The sequence below is a fragment of the Polyodon spathula genome, chromosome 1, assembly GCF_017654505.1.
Source record: "Polyodon spathula isolate WHYD16114869_AA chromosome 1, ASM1765450v1, whole genome shotgun sequence".
NCBI classification, from domain to species: domain Eukaryota; kingdom Metazoa; phylum Chordata; class Actinopteri; order Acipenseriformes; family Polyodontidae; genus Polyodon; species Polyodon spathula.
Genome location: NC_054534.1, coordinates 998,800 through 1,013,890, shown reverse-complemented (window position 1 = coordinate 1,013,890; position 15,091 = coordinate 998,800). Strand labels below are relative to the sequence as shown.

The 15,091-nt window shown below is 43.9% G+C and overlaps 1 protein-coding gene across 17 annotated transcripts in view; it reads left to right on the top strand.

Moving 5' to 3' along the window:
- The window catches only part of LOC121306465 (CUGBP Elav-like family member 4), a 257,123-nt gene that overhangs the window by 143,460 nt on the left and 98,572 nt on the right, over positions 1-15,091 (top strand). For all 17 annotated transcript variants that reach the window (XM_041239102.1, XM_041238388.1, XM_041238701.1 and 14 more), the window contains one exon: positions 3,485-3,533. In XM_041239102.1, the coding sequence (XP_041095036.1) occupies positions 3,485-3,533 (49 nt within the window). The remainder of the gene's footprint in view (positions 1-3,484; positions 3,534-15,091) is intronic.

Sequence of the window (15,091 nt, the reverse complement as noted above, 5' to 3'; positions counted from 1 at the left end):
CACTGAGCTAAGACTCAATAGATTTATGTCTCTCTTTTTTTGCAATTCTTTCTGAATGTCAGTAAAGCACTGGACTTTTACCCCTCCTGATCAGTTAGAGACACACCCAGGAATTATCAAACATTACTGACCATTGTGATTATTATTGTTAGGGTATTATTGCTTTCATTTTAAAGAAGACATCAATGAGGAATAATGGATATGCAATTTAATTCTTCCGTTTCTCTGTAGCGTTGCAGAGATTGCTTCCAGCTTCTGTTGATGAGGTCTTGTGCAGTTTACTAAAGCCCATTTTTATTAATTTTCAGCCAAGGAGATTTGAAGTTGTCAGGCCTAAACACATACAGCGCAGCCTGCAAAGCATGAAGGATCTGTTCTGGTTCAGATAATGGTTTCTATTTCCCAGCCACAAGCTGTCGTTCACCTTGGCCTTGGTGTGCCAGTACATGAGATGGTAAGCAGAGAATAATAAGCTTCTCTCCTCTTATTATCATCCTCCGAGAGGCTGCATATTTGCATAGCTTTACAATAATCTTGTGGCAAGCAGAGCCTCTGATCCCTGCCCAGTGGAGAGAGCCCAGATTCTTTTTATCTGGGACAGCTTATCGGCTCGTTAATAAACCCTTCACAAAGCCCAGGTAGGACTTGATTGGATCAAGCAGGGAATTAGACTTCCCTTTTCCTGGGTATTATTGCAGATCTGCATCTGATTAAGCTGGGCTAGCTGCTCCTCCTCCTCAGCTCAGCTCAGCGCAGACAGCTGCCTGTCTCTGCTGGGACTCTGTCCGCCAGGGGCTGTGAAACAGACGGGCTATCAGGGATGAGTAATGCCTGTTCGGCACGTCCCTGTCTTATTTTTAACCCCCCACCCGTCACCCTTTTAAATTACCTTATTTGTCTTGACAAATCCTAACAACCTCAATCGATCTTTCGAACAGTTCTGTAGCATCAAGGTGCAATTGTCAGCTGCACATTAGAAGAGTATGAAGTAACCGTAGATAGAATGGCCTCCCATGTGGTACCTCAATGGGATGGGTCACCAGACACTGGTATTACAAGGCCACTTTGTAAAATTGTGTTGCTACTCCTGGTGTTATACTGTATGTTACTGGTGTTATAAGTTCTTCCTATTTTTCATTACAGGTTTTTTCCTCCCAAATTCCTTCAGTGACCGCTGCTGCTACTCTCTGTGATGGGGAGATAGTAGTTGATATTGTAGTGCCATTAAGAGTTTTGTTCACTTCAGTAATCTTTATGAAAGTTTACAGCAGAGTGTAGGAAAACTCTGCGTACTCTAAAATAGCATTGTGAAATGAGTATGGTAAACAGGGACAAGGTACTGCATGTGCACTGCAAAGTCAGGAAGCAAGCATGGGCAACTGTACAGCATGTAGTACACTGCAGCATCTTAACAATGTTTGTGTTTAACAAAATATCACCTATTTCTGGGAGCCTCTATGGAAGATGTATCTTCAACAGACTGGGCTGGCTTTGCAAAGCACACAGTATACCCCTCATTGTCTTTTAATACCGGTTTCAACTAGATTTATTGTCTTTCTGTAGAGATACTGAAAAAGCGAGTATGCAACGCAGGTTCGGACTTGGTATCAGTGTCTTCATTTGGTACAGTGAACTGTGAGCCACACACAGTTACTTCGACAGTAAGAACTGCATTGTGGATGATGGTGCATTGGGCTGCTGTCCACTATTATTTCTCATTGTATTGATTCTTTTGTTTAAAACTGTGGCTCTTCATTTTCAGAGCCTCTGTACGTGAATTCCTTTTTGTGGGTTTAAACAGTTACATCAAGCAGTCAGAGAATAGCATTGTAGAAACTGTCTTTTCTCCTGCACACTATATATATATATATATATATATATATATATATATATATATATATATATATATATATATATATATATATATATATATATATTATGGAATTCAAATATTCTGGAATAACTTTTCAACCTCGGAGAGCCAGCCTCTAAATTTCGTTACACTGTGAGATACTTAACTTGTACAGAAACTTTCCGACACTCTCTCTCTCTCTCTCTCTCTCTCTCTCTCTCTCTCTCTCTCTCTCTCTCTCTCTCTCTCTCTCTCTCTCTATCGCATGCTCCCCTCCCTCACTGACCTTTGCTGAAGCGTAATTAAAATCCATTTTAATTAAATCTCCCAGCTTCTACCTAAAGCCTGTGCTCCTGTCTGCACCCCCCTCATGTGCTTTCTTCAGCTTGATCCGGGAAGGTCGCGTCTCGCAACACAAGCAATGCGCTGGCAGCAGGAGGCACAGAAAATGCCAGGGGTGAGAGGTCATACCTCAGCTGAGAAGGCTTGGAAGTGGGGGTGGGGGGTGGGAGGGGGTATCGGGATTAGGAGACGAGGCAGGCTGAAAGAGTTTATTTTAATTGCATTTCAGCTAATATCCCCACATCTCTCGCTCGCTCACCACTCTCCATCTTCAGTGCAATTGGCATTATTAAACATTTAATGGCACTAACTTTTTCATAACTCTCATCAATTATTGAGCAGCGTGTGCCCAGGCTTAAGCGATGATGAGGAGGAGGTAAACGGCTTTGGTGAAAGGTTGAGTCGTGCCTTTTATTGGTTGTGACCCATACAGTGCTCACCCAGACTCGCACACACGCACACGATCACACACTCACACACAACACGCTCATATGTTTGTGTATAGTGTTCATCAGGACTTTGCACTGACTCCAATGAAGATTTCTTATTCTAAAGCAAATAATCCTTCTAGCACACATCTACATGCAGTGTGTGTGTGTGTGTGTGTGTATATATATATATATGTACATAAATAGTCATGGAACGAGAGGTGGAAGCAGACAAGAAACAAAATACATAAATCAAGAAAAATCAATAGATATGTCAGTGTTGCAGTAAAGATGAATTAGCTGTATTTATTTGTTGAGTTGTGCAAATCAGATACCACATCAAGTTATGACCCTTGGTGGAGTTGAATGGGACACCCCATCTGAACAGACTGTACAGTATAGTGCATGCCTTATGCACTGCAGAATCAACAGCAGAAAACAGAGAGCAATAGCCAGTGTGGTTAAACTATCCATAACCACAGAGCACTCGGTGTGGTAAATTCATAAATACTAAGTGTTTCGACTAAAACACATAGAGAAAGACTTTTAGTCCAAACACTTGTCATTTACTAAGTTTAGTATTAGTGTTAGATTCCAGGGCTTTTTACTGTGGTTTAAATGTAGTGTAATAATTTCAAATGTCGACTGTTGTAGTAAATGCAGTGTGTGTGTGGGTAAAGAGCAGCCCTCCACACAGAAGCCAGCAGACACACATACTGTGTTCTGGGAGATTAAAATGTGCAAGTCATTGTTGTTATGACAGGCTGACAGACTGCAGTCCTGAAGTTGTTGCTGTTGATACAGGTGGCCTACTCCTTTGCAAGCAGACTCTAACACAGCGGCTCTCTCGTTTGTTTTTCAGATGAACAGGCCCATCCAGGTGAAACCAGCCGACAGTGAAAGCCGAGGAGGTAGTTCTCTGTTTAGATTTTTACATTGGAATATTAGAACAAACAATGCTTGAAATGTATTCATTCACACAACACAATTTATAAATGTCTATATCAAAAACATTAAACAGCACATTCTACTGTACAGAAGAGGTGCAATCAGGGTTATTGTACTGTAAAATAGTGCAGATTATACTTTTGTTTTCAAGCTAATTCAGAATGTAAGGATGTTCAAATATCCCAGCACTAGATATTTTTGAATGCTGGCCTGAGAGCATACCTGAACTCCTTGAATTCAATAGCCAGTTCCTATCTGGGTGATCATAACAGGGTTCTAGAACCAATTTCTTTCAAGTTTCTCTTTTTTTCAACTGTAGAAATTAAGTTTAGATGAATTTTATCACACACAGTAAGCTGTTGATTCATTAAATCTTTTTTTTTTTTTTTTCAACGTAACAAGCACTGCCATTTGGATTAAAAACTTGGTAACTGTTTGTGCAAACCAGCCCATTACTTAGCACCCTCACAGGTCGGGAGGGAGAAAGAATCATTATCTTTCTGTCACAGCAATAAATTTAATTTACCAGTGATTCTTTCAAGCAGTTTTACTGTGTTTAGGTAGGAAGTACCAACATTGGCTGTACCTCCCTGACTAAAGCCCCTTTCACACTGGCACTGGCTACCCGGGTCACAATCCCGTCTAGTGTGAAACCACGTACCTGGGTCGTACCCGGGTTGACCCAGGTCCCAGCGACCCACCTCAGCATGTGGGTCGATACGCTTTGACCCGGGTTGAGCAAGACAAAATGCATGACAGCTGTTCTTAAACCGGCAAAATAACAAACAGCCACGCCTGTGTGAAGGTTTCACTTCTGCGAGGAACGTTTTTGTTTATTCAGTTTAGCCATATTTCTGTTGTTGAGCACCACGAGGCAGGTTGCAGCGAGGATGAAGAAACATTTGCTCTAATCAACATTTGGGCTGACGGTTCAATCCAGAGAAGCTTGGATGGAAGCATCCTCTTAAAACAAGCTGCTTCTGGGGCATTGATACATGCATTGTGTATTTGCATCTGTCACCCAGGTGAACCCTGCTTTATGAAAAGCAGTGTGAAATCGTGTAGCTGACCCACGTGACATGAGTGTAGGTTCTGACCCAAGTAGAGCATGCCAGTGTGAAAGGGGGTGAGACTGCTGCACAGCTGGGGAAAGGGAATGCACAGCACCTTCTCTATAGAGTGGTTAATTAGGCAGACTGGGTAATTGATTGGTTAATTGAAGCATACAGACAAAGAGCCATGTATGTGCATTTCTATTCAGATTTGAATTGCTTGGAAAAATATCCCATGTAAAGGCTATTAGAGGCAATAGAAAAAAGTAGACCACCCAAGTTCCCCACCCAGTGCAGTACATACTACAGCACCACAATTATCAGCCAGAAATTTTAAACAATTGGCAAAGCTTTCTATCTTTCTTTACAAGACCCCTCTGTGCTTTACAATGCTTCCCTATGCTTTTGCCAGATCTCTGTGTTTTACAATGCTTCCCTATGCTTTACCAGACCTCTCTGTGCTTTGCAATGCTTCCCTATGCTTTACCAGACCTCTCTGTGCTTTACAATGCTTCCCTATGCTTTACCAGACCTCTCTGTGCTTTACAATATTTCCCTAAGCTTTACCAGACCTCTCTGTGCTTTACAATGCTTCCCTATGCTTTACCACACCTCTCTGTGCTTTACAATGCTTCCCTATTCTTTACCACACCTCTGCGCTTTACAATGCTTCCCTATTCTTTACCACACCTCTCTGTGCTTTACAATGTTTCCCTATTCTTTACCGTACCTCTCTGTGCTTTACCATGCTTTCCTATGCTTTACTCTGCCTCTCTGTTCTTTACAATGCTTCTCTATACTTTAGCATGTTTTCATTGAGTTTTATTATACTTCTGCTGTGGGGAACTTTTATAACAGTGATGGAATGTAAAATAATATTTATACTGTTTTGCAATGTCAATCTGTCTCTTGCTAGGTAGAGAAAATAAAGGAATATACTGCAAGGCACTCATAGTCTGCAGATTATTCTCTATGATGCCTTGGAGGGCATGCCATCAGAATATGGTGGACATTTAGTTATTTAGTTATGTATTGATGTATTAATGTATTGATGTTGTGTTATGTTTTTTTTTCATATCCAGGGGTATATTAGCTGTTATAATCTAGTAAGCAAGCACACAATCAACCGACTAAATCATAATTAATTAAAGAGCAGTAGCTTCCAAAATCATTGTTCTAATTGAGGTTTTTTCTCTGTCCCATTCTTTATGAAGATTGCAATTAAGTGTTTTTCAGTCTATGTTAAGCTGCTTTCGCCAGCACCATCTAGGGATCTGCCATTTCTAAAGAAGAGCCAGCACCATCTAGGGATCTGCCATTTCTAAAGAAGAGCCAGCACCATCGAGGGATCTGCCATTTCTAAAGAAGAGCCAGCACCATCAAGAGATCTGCCATTTCTAAAGAAGAACCAGCACCATCGAGGGATCTGCCATTTCTAAAGAAGAACCAGCACCATCGAGGGATCTGCCATTTCTAAAGAAGAGCCAGCACCATCGAGGGATCTGCCATTTCTAAAGAAGAACCAGCACCATCGAGGGATCTGCCATTTCTAAAGAAGAACCAGCACCATCGAGAGATCTGCCATTTCTAAAGAAGAGGCAGCACCATTGAGGGATCTGCCATTTCTAAAGAAGAACTAGCACCATCTAGGGATCTGCCATTTTTAAAGAAGAGTCAGCACCATCTAGGGATCTGCCATTTCTAAAGAAGAGCCAGCACCATCGAGGGATCTTCCATTTCTAAAGAAGAGGCAGCACCATCGAGAGATCTGCCATTTCTAAAGAAGAGGCAGCACCATTGAGGGATCTGCCATTTCTAAAGAAGAGCCAGCACCATCGAGGGATCTGCCATTTCTAAAGAAGAGGCAGCACCATCGAGGGATCTTCCATTTCTAAAGAAGAGCCAGCACCATTGAGGGATCTGCCATTTCTAAAGAAGAGCCAGCACCATCGAGAGATCTGCCATTTCTAAAGAAGAGGCAGCACCATTGAGGGATCTGTCATTTCTAAAGAAGAACCAGCACCATCGAGGGATCTGCCATTTCTAAAGAAGAGCCAGCACCATCTAGGGATCTGCCATTTCTGAAGAAGTAAAGAGCCAGCACCATTGAGGGATCTGCCATTTCTAAAGAAGTAAAGAGCCAGCACCATTGAGGGATCTGTCATTTCTAAAGAAGAACCAGCACCATCGAGGGATCTGCCATTTCTAAAGAAGAGCCAGCACCATCTAGGGATCTGCCATTTCTGAAGAAGTAAAGAGCCAGCACCATTGAGGGATCTGCCATTTCTAAAGAAGAGCCAGCACCATCGAGAGATCTGCCATTTCTAAAGAAGAGGCAGCACCATTGAGGGATCTGTCATTTCTAAAGAAGAACCAGCACCATCGAGGGATCTGCCATTTCTAAAGAAGAGCCAGCACCATCGAGGGATCTGCCATTTCTAAAGAAGTAAAGAGCCAGCACCATCGAGGGATCTGCCATTTCTAAAGAAGAGCCAGCACCATTGAGGGATCTGCCATTTCTAAAGAAGAGGCAGCACCATTGAGGGATCTGCCATTTCTAAAGAAGAGCCAGCACCATCTAGGGATCTGCCATTTCTGAAGAAGTAAAGAGCCAGCACCATTGAGGGATCTGCCATTTCTAAAGAAGTAAAGAGCCAGCACCATTGAGGGATCTTCCATTTCTAAAGAAGAGGCAGCACCATCGAGGGATCTGCCATTTCTAAAGAACAGCCAGCACCATCGAGGGATCTGCCATTTTTGTTTTGCTGGCAATCCATTGCTGTGCACGAGATGGTACTTTCACTTAATAATGTAAAGACACTAACCCAGCTTACATTACATATGTCTTTAGCAAGAAAGTGGAACAACACCTTACATAGACTTTTTGATTCAGTTTTTTACTCTTTACTGTAGCAGGAAATGCAGCACATTGAAGGGTAATCCCAGGATAACAACTTTCAGGTGACTGATGTAGTTCGGGTGCAGGCCGGTGCTGTTAAAATCAAGCAGTAAATTATTGCGCCATCTTATAGGTTGATACCAAGCACCAAGCACCGCAGAGCAATATCCCGAGACTGTAGCAATGCAGTCAGATATGAGGTGTCTCAATAAAAGCCAAGTGATTTATTCCCATTTACAAACAGAGGTCGAACAATGGCAGGTTTCTAATCCAACAAAAGTTCTTTAAAAAAGATCACACACACACACACACACACACACACACACACAAACACACACTTCGAAGAGATTTCTAAGGAGACCTAGCTTGAGTCTATGCCATATAGATGTGCTGGAGACTTATTATAACTCGTTTTGTTCTGGGCTGTCAAAACATCTTCTGGGGAGACAGGCATAAAATCAAATGTGGGACGTCTATTATTTGAGGCAAAGAAGACATTAATGAGAAGCAGCCCACCAACACACTGATCAATGGGCTAATTTAACATCTGAGAATACTGTTTTAAGGGAAATCTAGGGAAATAGCCTTTAAACTGTTTGGCTGTTTCCAGGGAATTGCTACATTTCCATCCCTTCTTAACTCTCAATGATTAATATTGGTTGAGAGGGAACGGTCCTTTAGTCTGTCGAGTGAGGAGCTGTAATTCTTCACTGCTCTGTAACTCAAAACACTCAATCATATGGTATATAGTTGTACTAAAATGGAATGTAGTGATAAAATTAGACACAGGTTTCAACAGGAAGTCTCTGTGGTATTTATAACATACTACATAAAGACTTCTTGTACAAGCATTTGTCTAAATTGAGTCAGTGTATAGGGAGCCCTGGGGCTTAGGGACATTTTCCGCTCCTGAAAAGCTCCAAGCGACCATTAAAAATTCTACCCTGAATTCCTGCATCAAATACTTCATATCCCCAAGGTAATTCTGTGACTATGAGAAACTGAGTCACGTTATAACTTTTAAAGTCCTTAGCTCTACACAGAAAACATGAACAGCAGCAGTGTGTCAGTCAACCTCTGGTTTATATTATAGACATGGCGGCAGGATATGTAACTTTGGAAAACCAAACCAAAACTAAGCATCTGCAAAAAAAAAAAAAGAGAGACTGCATTACTTCGAGTGGAAGCAGTAACAGTGACTTAAGCATGCGCCGTCAGCCCCATAGCAGGGCAAGCCATGACCGAGGTCTGAACCCCAGGAAGGGTGTCGCCCTGGAGTCCTGAGAGGAAGCTCAGGAACATGCTCGCTGATCTGTGACTGCCACTCACTCATCTCAATGGGAGTTGCCCTGATTTTGTTTTGCATGGGGTAGAGTGTAGGGATCAGTCCAACACTTATTTATTTTTTGTTAGTTGTATGAAATTTCACAGCATTTAATCATTGGTTATATATAAAACAAGAGTACACAAATGAGTTCCCAACAAGGGGGGTGTGGTGAACCAGACAGTTTCTCATTGTGTCTGCTTGGAGTCTCTTTTCAAAAGCCAGTGATAAAGACTTCTCGTCCAAACATTTGGCTAAAACTTGAATGCGTTTCCAGCATTGAATTTATTCATGGGTATTTACTTATTAAATGTTTTATTAGAGTCCTACAAATACACCTCCATTGTTTATCTTGAATCACAAGCTTTATGAATTTCAAACACTATTTCTGAATGTCTTTATTTAATGCATTTGTTCCATGAGTGAACCTCCCTGTGCTCCCTGAACCTCCCTCCTCCTCTATCCCGATGGTTAGTATTTCAGGCAGCCCGTGTCGGGTCAATGAGTTAATAATAATCGAGTGTTTCATTTGACAGCACATTAACATTGGGGAGGCGTGCATGGGGCCTGCACAGCCGAGCTGCAAGCAGGCAGGTCCGGGATCCGCTGCAGTTCCTTGCAAGTGTTTTAATGTACAAAGTCATGTTATTGTTGCTAAGGTTATTGTTGCTAAGGCATTAATTTTACCCCGGTTTGATAATGGCAGTGGGATTTACATGCACCCTACTTCATCTTGTCTACACAAATTGGAGTCTTTCAGCGAGTGGCAGAGGAGATTTATTCTTAATTGCAGCTGTCCAACTTTTCTGCTGTACAATGGGCTTCATAATGAATTGGTTCAGTTATTCTTGCTGGCAGAATTCTCCTAGGTGCGCTGTGTACATCTCCTCTTTGTTGTAGAAGTAAGCAATCGTACCCAGACACAGAGGGGATTACTACATATTATTCATTCAGAAAGATTTCATCTGGATCTGCCTCTTGAAATGCTTTGTCTGTTTATTGTGTAACGCTGTTGCTCCTGTTTTCTAAAAAAAAGTTCCACTTTCATCAATTAAATATGGGAGGCATTTTTTAAAGCACGTCTTGTTGAGAAAGCCGGTCTGATATGTTTACTCATCCAGTGGAGGAGCTGTCTGAACTCTGCTTCAATCCTAAACCTTTTCAATGTTAATAAGGAATTAGAGTTTAGAGCTTTTAGAATCTGTCCCATAGCTTAATGTGTAATTGTTTTACTCCTATTAAAATGACAGTTTCCCAATATGCTGTGTGAAAGAAATATGGTGCTGAAGCCCACTTGTTTACCTTTTCACCGTTCTTTTGTCATTTCTGTACTCAATAAAGCTTGATGGGTTTAAATCATATATATATATATATATATATATATATATATATATATATATATATATATATATATATATAACTCTCCTCGAGAGAGAGAGGAGAGAGCAAGAGAGAGAGAGAGAGGGAGAGAGCAAGAGAGAGGGAGGTAAACAGTGTTATATCCTCCACCACTTACTTTTTTGCTGGTATCTCATTGAAATTAAGTTTTCTGAACTACAACAAAAAGGCAACAGGAATGAAAAAGCACATATTCTATATAAGGAAGTTTCAATTTAACTGGACATCTGGTTGGAACAATCGTTTAACCAGAAGTACCACAGGTATGAAAGGTCACTTCCAACCAAATAATAATTAGTTATTAAAATACACAATGACAAGCATAATCCCCAATCCCCCTAAAGAGAGTCAAGCCCAGTTTAGAGGCTGGTCAATCCCGCTAAAGAGAGTCCAGCCCAGTTTAGAGGCGTCAATCCCGCTAAAGAGAGTCCAGCCCAGTTTAGAGGCTGGTCAATCCCGCTAAAGAGAGTCCAGCCCAGTTTAGAGGCTGGTCAATCCCGCTAAAGAGAGTCCAGCCCAGTTTAGAGGCTGGTCAATCCCGCTAAAGAGAGTCGAGCCCAGTTTAGAGGCTGGTCAATCCCGCTAAAGAGAGTCCAGCCCAGTTTAGAGGCTGGTCAATCCCGCTAAAGAGAGTCCAGCCCAGTTTAGAGGCTGGTCAATCCCGCTAAAGAGAGTCGAGCCCAGTTTAGAGGCTGGTCAATCCCGCTAAAGAGAGTCCAGCCCAGTTTAGAGGCTGGTCAATCCCGCTAAAGAGAGTCGAGCCCAGTTTAGAGGCTGGTCAATCCCGCTAAAGAGAGTCCAGCCCAGTTTAGAGGCTGGTCAATCCCGCTAAAGAGAGTCGAGCCCAGTTTAGAGGCTGGTCAATCCCGCTAAAGAGAGTCCAGCCCAGTTTAGAGGCTGGTCAATCCCGCTAAAGAGAGTCCAGCCCAGTTTAGAGGCTGGTCAATCCCGCTAAAGTGAGTCGAGCCCAGTTTAGAGGCTGGTTTAGAGTTTAGAGGCTGGTCAATCCCGCTAAAGAGAGTCGAGCCCAGTTTAGAGGCTGGTCAATCCCGCTAAAGAGAGTCCAGCCCAGTTTAGAGGCTGGTCAATCCCGCTAAAGAGAGTCCAGCCCAGTTTAGAGGCTGGTCAATCCCGCTAGAGAGAGAGTCCGAGCCCAGTTTAGAGGCTGGTCAATCCCGCTAAAGAGAGTCCAGCCCAGTTTAGAGGCTGGTCAATCCCGCTAAAGAGAGTCGAGCCCAGTTTAGAGGCTGGTCAATCCCGCTAAAGAGAGTCGAGCCCAGTTTAGAGGCTGGTCAATCCCGCTAAAGAGAGTCCAGCCCAGTTTAGAGGCTGGTCAATCCCGCTAAAGTGAGTCGAGCCCAGTTTAGAGGCTGGTCAATCCCGCTAAAGAGAGTCGAGCCCAGTTTAGAGGCTGGTCAATCCCGCTAAAGAGAGTCCAGCCCAGTTTAGAGGCTGGTCAATCCCGCTAAAGAGAGTCCAGCCCAGTTTAGAGGCTGGTCAATCCCGCTAAAGAGAGTCCAGCCCAGTTTAGAGGCTGGTCAATCCCGCTAAAGAGAAGCCCAGTTTAGAGGCTGGTCAATCCCGCTAAAGTGAGTCGAGCCCAGTTTAGAGGCTGGTCAATCCCGCTAAAGAGAGTCCAGCCCAGTTTAGAGGCTGGTCAATCCCGCTAAAGAGAGTCGAGCCCAGTTTAGAGGCTGGTCAATCCCGCTAAAGAGAGTCCAAGCCCAGTTTAGAGGCTGGTCAATCCCGCTAAAGAGAGTCGAGCCCAGTTTAGAGGCTGGTCAATCCCGCTAAAGAGAGTCCAGCCCAGTTTAGAGGCTGGTCAATCCCGCTAAAGAGAGTCGAGCCCAGTTTAGAGGCTGGTCAATCCCGCTAAAGAGAGTCCAGCCCAGTTTAGAGGCTGGTCAATCCCGCTAAAGAGAGTCGAGCCCAGTTTAGAGGCTGGTCAATCCCGCTAAAGTGAGTCCAGCCCAGTTTAGAGGCTGGTCAATCCCGCTAAAGAGAGTCCAGCCCAGTTTAGAGGCTGGTCAATCCCGCTAAAGAGAGTCCAGCCCAGTTTAGAGGCTGGTCAATCCCGCTAAAGAGAGTCGAGCCAAGTTTAGAGGCTGGTCAATCCCGCTAGGCTTGTCAAGCTAAAGAGAGTCCAGCCCAGTTTAGAGGCTGGTCAATCCCGCTAAAGAGAGTCGAGCCCAGTTTAGAGGCTGGTCAATCCCGCTAAAGAGAGTCCAGCCCAGTTTAGAGGCTTGTCAATCCCGCTAAAGAGAGTCCAGCCCAGTTTAGAGGCTGGTCAATCCCGCTAAAGAGAGTCCAGCCCAGTTTAGAGGCTGGTCAATCCCGCTAAAGAGAGTCCAGCCCAGTTTAGAGGCTGGTCAATCCCGCTAAAGAGAGTCCAGCCCAGTTTAGAGGCTGGTCAATCCCGCTAAAGTGAGTCCAGCCCAGTTTAGAGGCTGGTCAATCCCGCTAAAGAGAGTCGAGCCCAGTTTAGAGGCTGGTCAATCCCGCTAAAGAGAGTCCAGCCCAGTTTAGAGGCTGGTCAATCCCGCTAAAGAGAGTCCAGCCCAGTTTAGAGGCTGGTCAATCCCGCTAAAGAGAGTCCAGCCCAGTTTAGAGGCTGGTCAATCCCGCTAAAGAGAGTCCAGCCCAGTTTAGAGGCTGGTCAATCCCGCTAAAGTGAGTCCAGCCCAGTTTAGAGGCTGGTCAATCCCGCTAAAGAGAGTCGAGCCCAGTTTAGAGGCTGGTCAATCCCGCTAAAGAGAGTCCAGCCCAGTTTAGAGGCTGGTCAATCCCGCTAAAGAGAGTCCAGCCCAGTTTAGAGGCTGGTCAATCCCGCTAAAGAGAGTCCAGCCCAGTTTAGAGGCTGGTCAATCCCGCTAAAGAGAGTCCAGCCCAGTTTAGAGGCTGGTCAATCCCGCTAAAGAGAGTCCAGCCCAGTTTAGAGGCTGGTCAATCCCGCTAAAGAGAGTCCAGCCCAGTTTAGAGGCTGGTCAATCCCGCTAAAGAGAGTCCAGCCCAGTTTAGAGGCTGGTCAATCCCGCTAAAGAGAGTCCAGCCCAGTTTAGAGGCTGGTCAATCCCGCTAAAGAGAGTCCAGCCCAGTTTAGAGGCTGGTCAATCCCGCTAAAGAGAGTCCAGCCCAGTTTAGAGGCTGGTCAATCCCGCTAAAGAGAGTCCAGCCCAGTTTAGAGGCTGGTCAATCCCGCTAAAGAGAGTCGAGCCCAGTTTAGAGGCTGGTCAATCCCGCTAAAGAGAGTCCAGCCCAGTTTAGAGGCTGGTCAATCCCGCTAAAGAGAGTCCAGCCCAGTTTAGAGGCTGGTCAATCCCGCTAAAGAGAGTCGAGCCCAGTTTAGAGGCTGGTCAATCCCGCTAAAGAGAGTCGAGCCCAGTTTAGAGGCTGGCCGATACATTCTGCTAACGTGGCTGAAGGTGATCTCTTGTTTCAGTCGTCTGTAGACTGTCTGCTGATCCAAGGGAGACTGGTCACTAGAGCTGAATTGTTTCTTTATTCTAACTGGTCACATCGCATGTCTATAACTGTGACAGCATCCTGAATGCCATATATAATGACAAAATAGTAAAATAAAAACTTTAAAATTTTTTACTGGAAATTGTGACCACTTAATGCTGAATTTAAATGCTGTTCTGCGTTGAATACACAGAATAACAGTTGCCTGTCCTTTATTACTAAAACTAATGCTGTCTAATTTTGAATTTTTTTTTTTCTGAGAGTAAAGTTTTTTTAAAAAGCTAAACAAAAAAAAACAAGAAAATACAAAAAGTCACTGTTACACAGCCAAAAAATGATTGTCCTTCTTTTTAAAGAACTTTGAATAACTCTGTTCCCCTTTATTATTTATAATAGAGTTTTCGGAGCGTGCGACAGCCCCCTCCCCCTCCCCCCTCCACCGCTGAGCCATTAACGTTCCATTAGAGGAGCTCTGGTCTCTGTGCAGCAAGATTAATGGCCAGGACAGCTCCAGATTGAGTTTTCTCAGAGTTTTCTGGATATTTATCAGGCATGTTTAAATTTGGAATCAAAGCTGCCATGCCGTCTGGTGTGTGTGTGTGTGTGTGTGTGTGTGTGTGTGTGTGTGTGTGTGTGTGTGTGTGTGTGTGTGTGCGTGTGTGTGTATGGTTTTGCATTTGATGTAACCCCAGCCTCAAAGAATTCTGGCTCCCACTTCTCAACTCTAACCACTAGACCACACTGCCTCTTGGCTCCCAGTCCTCTGCTCTAACCATTAGACCACACTGCCTCCTGGATCCCAATCCTTCGCTCTAACCACTAGCCCACATCACTGTGGAAGTTAGAATAAAAGTATTTTTTTAAACTCCCTGAATATAAGAGAACTCATAGAGAGTAGTGACTGAACAGCATCTTTGTAGTTTAGGGAAGGTTTCATTTGGATCATAGCTAGAGGCAGCGCTGCATTACATCAATCTAAAATCTGGATGTTAAATTATTTAAACTGTTGAATATGGTGCGGTTGTTAATGTGCCATGTTTATTCTATGCAGTGGCACGGCTGTAATTCAGGGCTGCGCTGCTATCTGCATTTTCTCATTAAACTGACAAACTTCCACAGCCTCTTTTCATGTAGCGAGTGTGTGGAGAGGGTGAATGGAGGTGAACGAAAGAGAGAAGGGTGGGGGGTGGGGGGCAGGCCTCAGTCCCTCTTCATATCACCCTCAGCCATTGTGCTCCATTAAGCAGAAATACACATCGAAAAGCCCTGCCTGTGTGGAATTGCAAACTGAACTGCCAGGAATGTGCTCCTTCTTACAGGACAGCACAGATAAACACCATCGTTCAAGCAGTGTTTTACTGTAACACCGAACATGAACACAGTACC